Here is a 12,111-nt window from a genome sequence, read left to right as displayed (position 1 = left end):
AATCTCTCATGTCTTGCTCCCTACATTCTTGTCTATTTTCTTGTTTTATATTATTACTTTGAGCTAAATTTTTTAACACGAATTTTTTTTTCAAGTGAAAGTGGTATTTGAAATTTAGAGTTGTTTTTGGACATAAATTTCAGTTTGGGTTGTTTTTGAAGTTTTGTGAGTGAATTGAGTGAAAATTTTGAAAAACAATCTTTTGGAGTTTTCAAATTTTTGAAATTTCCAAAATGCATCTTCAAGTAAAAAATTGAAAATTTTATGAACAAACGCTGATTTCGAAAAAAAGTGAAATTTCTTTGGAAAAAAGGATAAAAAAAAATTTATGTCCAAATGGGCTCTAAATTATAGTACTCAATGTTGAGAAGAAGGAAACTTGGGACATCAATAATTTAGCATGTTTACTTGAGGCATCAGCAAGAAGGGGACCCTTGGAGCAACGGTAAAGTTATCTCCGTGTGACCTATAGGTTACGGGTTCGAGCCGTGGAAGCAGCCACTCATGCTTGCATTAAGTTAGGATGTCTACATCACACCCCTTGTGGTCGGCCCTTCCACGGACCCGGTGTGAACGTGAGATGCTTTGTGCACCGGGCTGCCCTTTCTTTACTCGAGACATCAGCAAGATACCGCACCTGCACTTTGTGTTGTAGTACTTGTTTTTACTGCTTCTATATGTATGCTTGAGTCATTTAGTTAATAGTTTTGCAATTTCCATGCTATCTTGGGTCAGAATTAGCTATAGATGAAAGATTTCCATCACAGAATTAGCCTATATGATCAAGATTGCAGAAGTTAACGAGGTGAGATAACAAAGGTAAGAGTTTGCTTGCGATTTTTCGAAGAAAATATGAGTGATGGTAAAAGATAAGGAACAAAATAGTTGATTCAGATGGGAAGGGAACAGAATATTATTGTCAATTTCATTTCCAAATTCCAAGCTCTCTTTACATTTTGAAAATGGATACTCTTTATTCAGTCTGCTGGGAGTTACAAGTCTCAGATTCTATGTTAGAATTGTTGTTTCATCTTCACATTCCAGTAGTGTTTGGACTACTGAAGCCATTTTAGGCCTTTTATTTCTATCTTGTTCCACACAAGAAAGGCCTATTTCAATCAGTGTGACAGCTTGCTTCTTGTTAAAATTCCCTTCTAATCTTGGATCCACTATTTTATCCACCCAAGAGTCTTCTCCACTCTGAATCTTCCTCTTCACCATCTTGACAAATTTTCTAAGCTGCGATTCGTGCTCGTGATCACATTCACCATCATTCACCACCCAAGTTGACAGCCTACTTCCCTTAACCATCTCTAGTATTACAATCCCAAAGGCGTAAACGTCAACTTTTGCTGTGATAGGTTGGTTCAAAGCCCATTCTGGAGCCATGTAACCTTTAGTTCCGCGAATCTTTGTGAAGTCTGAACCAGGGCCACCTCTTTGGGAGAGCTTTGCTAGTCCAAAATCTGCAATCTTGGGCTCGAGTTCACTATCGAGAAGTATATTTTCAGGCTTCACATCACAATGAATCACCCATTCAAGGCATTCATGATGAAGGTATGCAAGACCTTTAGCCGTCCCTAGTGCCACTGCAAACCTTTGTTTCCACCCAAGAATATCCGACTTGAAAAGATGCCTGTCGAGTGATGAGTTCTCGACGTATTCATACACCAAAAGCTGATGTCTCCCTTCAGAACAAAATCCCCACATCCTGACCAAATGCATGTGGTTGATTCTTCCTATGGTTGTCATCTCCGCCCAAAATTCTTCTTGAAACTCATTTGCAAGTCTCTTGACGGCAACCAATCTTCCATCTGCTAAAACTCCTTTGTAAACAGCCCCTGAACCTCCTCTTCCCAGCTCAACCTTGAAGTTTTTTGTTGCTTTCTTAAGTTCAGTATAAGTGAACCTCCTGAACTGAGTCGATGAGACCATTTTATATCCTTCCTCAATGGAAGCAGGAATCCCGTGTTTGCTAAACAACGCCCACCAACCTAACACGACGAATAGAATCTCTAATCCGCCAAGGGTGAAAGAAAACAAGTAAAGATAAATCCACTTCACCTTCTTAAAATCCAACTCATACATTGAAGGAGAACCAAAAAGAACGTTTTCTGGACTCGATCCACATTTTGCATCAGTACTTTCAAGATTCAAAAGACCTGATTCCGATCCACTTAGATTCTTAGGTACTTTAAAGAATGCAGTACCAGGAAAACCAGGAGACCTATAGCCATTGAAAAGCATGCCTTTAGTGAAGCATGTTCCCTCACCATTTCGCCTGTAGACATATGCACGACAACGCGGATCATCCAAGCACAATGTCCTACAAGATTCCAGTGACATAGAACTAGTGAAGTTAAGATCAAAACCCCAGTAATCAACATTAGGAATCTCCACAAACTTCACATGTTCGCGACTCAAACTTGTTTGACTGAATCTTGGTCTGCAACCTCTACTCCAATCACTTGCATTAACCATCTGATATCCAGGAGGACATGTACATTTAGGTTCTGGTGCATAACTACAAATTGAATATCTCCCACATATTCCATGTACAATACAAGGCTGTGCAATAGCTTGCCAAGAAATCTTCCACAACCCCGTCGAATTTTCCAAGCTATAAATTCTCAAATTCCCATCAATGTCTATACTCATCCTTCTTAATATCCCAAACCCCATATCAGAAACATTGAACTGCAGCCTATCACTTGAGAAAAACCTCCCCATGTTATCAAAATAGGCAAATCTACTACTATTTTGACTAGTTCTACCATTCCAATACACATCTCTTTCAGGATTAGGCCAATATATACTTGAAACTTGAGGACCATCATATATCATTCTCAAAACATTATCACTATCAAAATATAAACTAAAATAGCCAGGTGATAAACTACCTTTTCTTAAAGGAGGTACTAACCTATGATTCTTAGTAAAAAATTGGTGAGGTAATAAAGTATCAGTAGGTAAATCAAAACTTTGCCACAGAATATTACCATGTGGATTTTTCAAGACTAAATTACCTGTTTCAAGAAGTTCTGCTTTTTCAATATCAAATGATGTTGTGTTTGTTTGCCAAACAATTGTGTCATCAACATCTGTTAATACCAAAGCTCCATTTTTTCTTAGTGTAAGCTTTGACCCTTGTTTATTTACAGGCCTATCTTGTTTGGCATTCCAAACAACAGTTTTGTCTCTTGAATTTGTGAACCATATGCCAAAGTAATAAGCATTAGTATTGCCAATGGGAAAAAATCCACAAGTGAATGTGTTTTGTGGGGAAGTAATGAAATCTAAATCATCTTTAACTGAAAATGAATTTCCTCTAAACAGAATTCTTGATGTAGTCAAAGGGAAGGAGAATATAAGAAATGAGAGAATTAAAAAAGGAAAAAGAGAGCAAAGTTTCATACTTTTCATGGCTAGAAGAATTTAGATAAGGGATTTGAAGAAGTAATGGGTTGCTTTATATGCATAGTTGATTTCCAGGTTCAGAATCACAGGTCAAACAGCCTAATTGGTTCAAACTGAAAAGACCAAGATAAAGTCTGAACACTGTAATATAATGCAAATGAGAATTTAAGAATGAAAATGAGTTAGTTCGGGAAATAAATAAAGAAACAGCCTGGTTGGTTCAAATTGGAAAGACCAAAGATAATTTTTTTTTTTTTTTTTTTGGTCTCACCCGGTATCCGTATTCGAGCCCCACTATATCCTAATTCACGCGCGTAAGGCCCCATTCGGGGGCGACGCCCCCTGCCAAGAATTTTCTTACCCAAAACTCGAACCCGAGACGTCTGATTAAGGGAAGAGCAGCCCCATCCGGCACCAATAAAGTTTATACTACTACTGTATAATTTACTGCAAGTAGGAATTTAAGAATGACAAAGATTTGAATTGGGGATTGTTTGTTGACATTTGAGGCGGCTAAGGAGATATTAATCATATTTATGGGATTGATTATTACAGGGAAATTTAAAAAATTCATAAAGCAAGAAGCACCCGTGTGGCCTAGTTAAGTTCTCCCCACATAATTTTTAGTGGAAATGATGAAAACAAGAAAAAGGATGACTTCACTGGACCCATTTGTGAATTATTTGCATTAAAATATAACAAATTTAGTAGGCGTTTGGAGATAAATGTTAGTATGATTTTTGAAAAAAAAGTACTCCCTTCGTTCACTTTTAGTTGCCAAGTATTCTAAAAATAAATTTTTATTTTTACCGATCTCTTTTAGTATATCAAGAAAAATAATTTATTTTTCTTGTTTTGCCCTTAGCATTAATAACTCATTCTAAATCCACTAAGACTATGCACCAACTAACAGGGGCGGACCACGTGGGGTCAAGAAGGTTCATATGAACCTGCTTCGTCAAAAAATAACACTGCGTATATAGGTATATTTTACCTTTCTTCAAGAAAATGCTGTTATATTTTGTTTGTTGACCCCGCTTAGCACAAAGGCATTATCAAGGTAAATTATGCATTTTATTTATTATTTCTTAAGGGGTGTGCAAAGTCAATAGTGGACAAGTAAAAGTGAACGGGGGAACTAGTATTAGAATTAAGTTAAAAATGATATTTAAAATTTAAAATTATATTTGGGCAATATTGTTGTTTTGTGAGCAGGGAAAAAAATCCCATAAAACTTGAAAAAGCGGTCAAATCACTTTCTAGTTTTTTCAAAAACTCATTTTTGAAAATTCTCCAAAAATCTGCAAATTTTCATGGACAAATATATTTTTTTTAAAAGTCGAAAAAAAAAAATCAATGGACAAACGGGTTCTTAAAAATCACCTCTCATAAACGCAAGACACACGGTGGGGACGACTAGGATTGGAATATTTGAGAGAGTCTCTCATGGAGATTTTGTCAAAAGTCATTGGTCTTTTTTGATTTTTTTTCTTAGTCATCTTTACTTGAGAAAAGGGGAATCCAAGGGAATGTTTTCCAATTTCCCCCAATGAAATGAAAAAGGATATTTCCAGTTTATTTCTCAGTTCTTGTCATATTCCTAAGAGACATTCATTGACTCAGAGACCAAAATTAGATCTTAATATCACACTTGAATTGTCTTTAAATCACGTTCCTTGATTTGAGTCTTAACGACTCCAGTACCTACGTAAAAAAAAGTACTACTCTTTATACATGTATACGATCAAAATCAGGTGTCCCCGATAAGGGCGGCCCTTTCATAAAGCAAGTAAACAACCGCTTTAGGCCCCATTTTTTGTTTTCTTTTGTCTTTTTGTCTTTTTGTCCTCTTGAGCCGAGGGTCTTTCGGAAACAGCCTCTCTACTCCTTCGGGGTACGAGTAAGGTCTGCGTACACACTACCCTCCCCAGACCCCATTATTGAGATTTCACTGGGTCGTTGTTGTTGTTGTTTTTGTTTAATAGACTATGTATAAGTTTAAAAAAGAGTTATGTAAAGTGAAAAACTTTGATTTATTTCTTTAACAAATACATAGAAGAAGGATTTGCCACTGCTATGATTTCTACCAAGGAAATTGCACTTGAAATGAATATCGAACCCGAATTTCGTAAGAAACGTGTGATATATAGGAAGTAACAAATTGATGCGCATGTTGATAATGAAATCTCAAAATCTTTCGAATAGTCCTGTAGAGTTGATTACATTTATACATAATAGACAAGGCTATTTTTTTTTAATTCAAAATAGATTTGAACAATTCAAAACATATGAAAATATTTTTGATTTCCTATTTGGCAGTAAAAACTAACATCATTAGATGGGAAATTTGAAAAATATATTGCCTTAATCTTGAACGTTCCTTAAAGCATAATAATCAATTCGATATTGATGGTCTAGATTTATTTTTTTAAATAAAAATATTAAGAAAAATAGTACAATTAGAAAATAACAGTTTAATTGATACACTTAATCAAATAAAAAGATTTAATTCTTTTCCAAATGCCTAAATTGCTTATGGAATAGTGTTCATAACTCATGTTACTGTTGCTTCAGCTGAAAGAAGTTTTCAAAATTAAAATCGATAAAATCTTACCTAAGAACAACAATGCCACAAGAAAGGTTAAATGGATTAGCGATATTGTCAATTGAGAAATACTTATTAGGATTTATTGATTAAAAGAAAATTATTAATAAATTTGTATCTAAGAAAAGCATTAAAAAAATAGACTTCAAATAAATAAATAAAAATTAAAAAAATTAAGGCCCCTCATAAAGTCTGGTTTTAGGCCACAAATTCATCGGGCTGCCCCTGGTCCCCGATTTTGTAGGCTCGAGGAGTCGTGTCGAGAACAAGTTCAGTATGAACCGGGCTCGAGCCCAATGGTAGAATACGAGACTCGAAGATCGAAGTGCTTGATGAACATCGGGGCCGAATATGACCAACCTCGAGATAATACCGTTTGGTTTTATAACAGAAAGAGCGAGATTCCCGCAGTGGCCCTAAGATCACGGCGTAAATTCCGGAACGAATTTGTACTATGCGGTTAGACAACTGTATAAAAAGATTCCCTACTATAATTAGAAATGTACCTTATTTAGGATCCCCACTATATAAAGGGGATCCCAATCATTTGTAACACACGAATCATTGAGAAGAGAATATACATATTTCACTTTCTTGCTTATTGTTCATCTGACTTACCTTATCATTTTATTGTTCTTAGCCACCTACCTCGAGGTTGCCATTGTTCGAGGTCGAGGTCTGCTTATACGTCGGTTTGACTTACCTTACTCTTTAATATATACATTAGATTCCTTGTTTATCAATTAGTATTGGATTAAATCACAATTTTTAAAATCACAATACAAATTTAATAGTTATTCAGATTTTAGGGTAAACAATACCAAAAGAGAAGAAAAAGAAATCGTGCATATCATTAATAAAAAATGAAATGCCTTTGGACACAAGGCATTTTGAATAAACAGGTCCAAAGATTAAAATAAAAAAGTTCGCTTTAGTGAAAGTTAATAAAAACATATTTCGAATTAAAATAACTATTGTATATAATATAAATTATCCAGCAAATGTTGGGATCGAATCTGCAATAAACAATATTTAAGGCGAATAAGCTAGTAGAAAAATTATCTTTAGCTATGCAAAGTATTAGTGCCCCTTGGACCAGCACTCTTGCCTTTGCCTATTCTCTATTCAAATTATCTTAAGGCTTCATTTGTCAGCACTTAGTGGAGTTCTGAATTTTAATTATTCAAATCTCAGATATTAAGTGTGTTTGTTTTTAAAGTCTGAATCTTAATTATTCAGGTCTTCATCATTAAGTGTGTTTGTTTTTTTTACTTCACAACCACTTAATGGGTCCGAATAGGTCTGTATGATTAAGATCTATAACAAAGACTTAATTCTATTAAGATGCTATCATCCATATTCATTACTAACTGCCGCCACCGCCTACCATTATCAATTACCACCACTACCATCCTCAACCATAGCCACCATCACTACCACTACCCATTACCCCCTCCACCACCATCCTCAACCATAACCACACACTCACCCACCTCAACTACCACCACTAGCCACCCCATCACCATTAATAACCATAGCCGGCACCGTCTACCATTATAAACCACCACCATCACCCACCGTCACCTTCTTCAATCACAACCAGAGCCATCACCACCACCACCCACCATTATTAACTATCACTACCCACCACCACCATCCTCAACCATAATCGCTATCGCTACCAATCACCACTCGTTACTACCAAGAACCACCACCATCAACCAAAATTACCACCAACCACCGCCTCTAGTCAGCACTCACAAGCCATCACCAACACCAATTATCACACACACATAAAGAAATAAAGATAAATTCTATTTATTCAGATGTTTAAAAAACAAACAGCCTGAATCATCTAGTATTCAGATCTTAAAACACATCTTAATATTCAGATGTGTATTCAGATTCAGACGTCTGAATCTTAATATATATCTTGATATTCAGATGTTTATTAAGATTCAAACGTCTTAATCTTAAAAAACAAATGAGGCCTTAGTCTTGCCTGTGGAAGTTATGAAACAGAAATGTAGGTATAAGTTCATATGTATTATCTGTCCCCAGGCAAAGTATAAGCTAATTTGTCAAAATGAGAATCTTAAGATTTTAAAGCAAGTAGTTATTCATAAATTGAATTTGTTTCCAATATTTTCATTTCCCTATATTACATCACTCTACCCAATCAGTATTTAGTCAAATTTAATTTGTGATGAGAAATAATTAACGTAATGAAAATAAATTTTATTGTTATTTCAAATAAGAACAATATATTAACAGTAAACCCAACATGAGTCTACTATATATGGAAACAAATGAATAAATAGATCTCTAAGTTTCTAACAATGAAACTTTATTTTAAACAACTTTTTCTTCTAAAAATTATCACTCCAAAATTACCAGAAACAAATGAGAAATATATTTGCAGTTTATTTCATTTGCCTTGCCATGGAGAATTTGTCAAAAGTCATTATATTTGCAGTTTATTTCATTTGCTTTGCCATGGAGAATTTGTCAAAAGTCATTAATATTGGTCTTTATTGTTGTTTGTTTTTCCAGTCCTCTTTACTTGAGAAAAAAGGGAACCCATTGGAATGTTTTCCAGTTTTCTCCAATGAAACTACTACGAGCCTGTTTAGAAAGCCACCTTAGAAATGGATTTCGATGTAATTGGATGTAATTACACAGTTTGGCATGTTTGTTTGGCCAAGTAATTACTTGGTCAGCATAAAATTGGGTGTAATTGGAGGGGTGTAATTACACTCTCCAATTCTCAAGGGGAGGTGAGAATTGGTTGTAATTATGCTGTGTAATTACAAGGTTGCTTTTTAGTTTCTTTCCTTTTTGTTTTTATTTTAATTTATTTTCTTTATAACTTTTTATTTCTATTATTTTAATTTTTTAATTTTATTTTTTACTTTTTAATTTCTTTTGAAATTTTAAAATATATTTTTCTTTGTACATTATTTATCTTTTATTTCTCTATCTTTACTTCTTGTGATTCCATGTAATTGCTTATATTATATTTTTTTTTTATTTTTCTTATTCTATTTTTTGAAACTACACCTCCTAATATTAGAAATAATGAGTCATTAATAAACTTGGCATATAATGAGTGATGCACTTAAAGTGAAATTTCGTTGTTGAATGTGGTTATAAACTTACCATGTTTCCTAATCTTAAGTTGCAGTGGGACTTACTATTATTATCTTGGAATTTGACATATGTTAAACTATTTTATTTTTTTTGAATTTTGAAAATGTGTTATATTCATGGTTCCAATTTACTTGTTTTAGTATATTGCCTCATATTGCATGTTGTTTATTTTTTTAGTTAGAATTGATATATTAGTTTTGTACAAACATTTGAATTTAATGTTAATGTAAACTATATTTATAAATATTAAATTTATTTTAATTCAAACACTGAATTTCCATGATGTACCTTTACAAAACGTATATTTTTAATTTTTGTTAAAGCGATCAAACTTAAATATTTATTAATTTTAAAAAATATACTATATAAATTATTTTTATAATATTAGTTATAAATATATGATTACTAGTTAATGTATATCCACGAAAAAATATACATCTTAAATACCAAATATAATATCATTTATACTTATAAAATTTATAGGCATATATTTATTATATCAATTTTAAAGTTTTGATAATTACTTAATTTAAAATTTAATCTAACTGTGTAATTACACTTGTGCAACCAAACAGTAAACTTGTAATTACACTATGACAAACAAACAGGTCATCGTAATCACACAATTGTGTAATTACTAGGCTGTGTAATTACTACCCTAGTAATTATACCAATTCCAATTACAGAGTGGCTTTCCAAACAGATTCTATGTAACGACCCGACTGGTCGTTTTGAGCAATTGCGTCCGGTCCGACAGTTTGAGGTCATGAGCAGCTTCATATTATGTGTATCGACTTGCGTGCATGGTTGGATTCTGTTTCCGGATGAATCGGAGTCGAATTGGAAGAAGGAATATAGTTTTGGAAGTTTAACAACAACAACAACTACCCAGTAAAATCCCACATATTGGGGTCTGGGGAGGGTAATGTGTACGCAGACCTTACCCCTGCCCCGATAGGGGCAGAGAGGCTGTTTCCGATAGACCCCCGGCTCAGAAAGACGAAAATAAAGTAAAAATCAAGAGGAGAGAATTCATTAGTAACTCTAGTGGAAACCGTAATAGTAACAGAAACATAAAAACCGAAAGATGAATGACATGCAATAACAGTAACCATAATCTAAGGCCCGGGGCTAAGACATACAACAAGAATAGTGTGGATCCAACATAAACTACAAGCCATCTAAGACCAACCCTAATCCAACCCCGCCTCACCCCCGGAATGAAGTAAGGAAAGCTTTANTACCCCTATCCTACTACCCTAATGCTTGACCTCCAGGCCTTCCTATCAAGGGCCATGTCCTCGGAAATGTGCAGTCGTGTCATGTCCTGCCTGATCACCTCTCCCCAATACTTCTTAGGTCTCCTCTACCTCTTCTCGTACCCACCACGGTCAACCGCTCACACCTCCTCACCGGTGCATCGAGGCTTCTCCTCTGCATGTGCCCGAACCATCTGAGCCTCGCTTCCCGCATCTTGTCATCCACAGGGGCGACGCCCACCTTCTTCCGAATATCTTCATTCCTAATCTTGTCTATCCTAGTGTGCCCGCACATCCACCTCAGCATCCGCATCTCTGCTACTTTTATCCTCTGGATATGGGAGTTCTTAACCGGCCAACACTCTGCCCCATACAACATGGCCGGTCTAACTACAGCTCTATAAAACTTACCTTTGAGTATCGGTGGCACTTTCTTGTCACACAAGACTCTAGATGCAAGCCTCCATTTCGTCCAACCCGCCCCTATGCGGTGAGTGACGTCCTCGTCGATTTCTTCGTCCCCCTGAATCATCGACCCAAGGTACTTGAAGCTATCTCTCTTGGGGATGACCTGTGGCCCAAGCCTCACGTCCCCGCCTACATCCCTCGACTCAGCGCTAAACTTGCATTCCGGGTACTCTGTCTTAGGCCTGCTCAATTTGAAACCCTTAGACTCGAGAGTATGTCTCCAGTTTTGGAAGCTTAAGCGGAGAGAATTTGACCGGAATTTGATTTTTGAGTAAACGGCTCCGGAATGAGTTTTGGATGATGTCAGTAGCTTCGTATGGAAATTTTGGAATTAGGCGTGCGTTCGGATTTGTATTTGGAGGTTCGTAGGTCATTTTGGGTCATTTGGCGAAAGTTAGAAATTTGAAGGTTTTTGAGAAGTTTGACTGGAAGTGGACTTTTTGATATCGGGGTCGGATTCCAATTCCGGAAGTTGGAGTAGGTCCAAAATGTCAAATGTAACTTGTGTGCAAAATTTGAGGTCAATCGGACGTGATTTGATAGGTTTCGGCATCGGATGTGGAAGTTAGAAGTTATATAGTTCATTAGGCTTGAATCGATGCGAAATTAGTAGTTTTGATGTTATTTGGACTGATTTGAGACCTCGAGCAGGTCCGTGTTATGTTATGGAGTGGGTCAGTGTGATTGGACGGGGTCCCGTGGGGCCTCGGGTGTGTTTCGGGTTGTATCGCGCTCTTATTTGATGTTTCAACGTCATTTCTTTGGGCATAAAGGGTACCATATTAAGCAAATAAGCTCCAAATTCAGTTTTTATTGAACCATTAGATCTGTATCATAATTACGGAGCCATAGCAAAAAGAATCATCGAATTTGGACATCGTATGAGGAAGTTATGCTCATTTTTGTGTCGGGAAAACTACTGGTTTCTGGTGTGGTCGCAATTGCGAACATCTCTATCGCAATTGTGATGCCCAGTTCGCATTGCGAACTTTTTGTCGCAAATGCGACCCTTTCCAGACCTTCCTTGTTCGCAATTGCGAAGGATTTCTTCACTTTTGCGGGGGTTCGCAATTGCGAACCCTGGATCGCAAATACGACATCTGCAGCTTGTTTTCAGCTGTGTAACCCGAGTTTTTGCTTCATTTTTTCATATTTTGAACCCTATGTCCCAGAGTGGGCGATTTTGAGAGAGGATTTTTATACCAAAACATT

General features: G+C 35.9%; 1 protein-coding gene across 1 annotated transcript; it reads right to left on the bottom strand.

Annotated features, from left to right (window-relative positions):
* Nucleotides 886–3,601, bottom strand: LOC109229461 (putative receptor protein kinase ZmPK1). The gene has a single exon (XM_019394905.1). The coding sequence runs from the start codon at nucleotides 3,421–3,423 to the stop codon at nucleotides 1,009–1,011; it is 2,415 nt and encodes an 804-aa protein (XP_019250450.1). The 5' UTR covers nucleotides 3,424–3,601; the 3' UTR covers nucleotides 886–1,008.

Source organism: Nicotiana attenuata, chromosome 7 (assembly GCF_001879085.1).
Source record: "Nicotiana attenuata strain UT chromosome 7, NIATTr2, whole genome shotgun sequence".
NCBI classification, from domain to species: Eukaryota; Viridiplantae; Streptophyta; class Magnoliopsida; order Solanales; family Solanaceae; genus Nicotiana; species Nicotiana attenuata.
Note: the sequence above shows the minus strand (reverse complement) of the source record. Positions and strands in the feature narration are given on the sequence as shown.

Coding starts and splice junctions, on each gene's coding strand:
- LOC109229461 (XM_019394905.1), bottom strand. CDS start 3,423: ATGAAAAGTATGAAACTTTGCTCTCTTTTTCCTTTTTTAATTCTCTCA.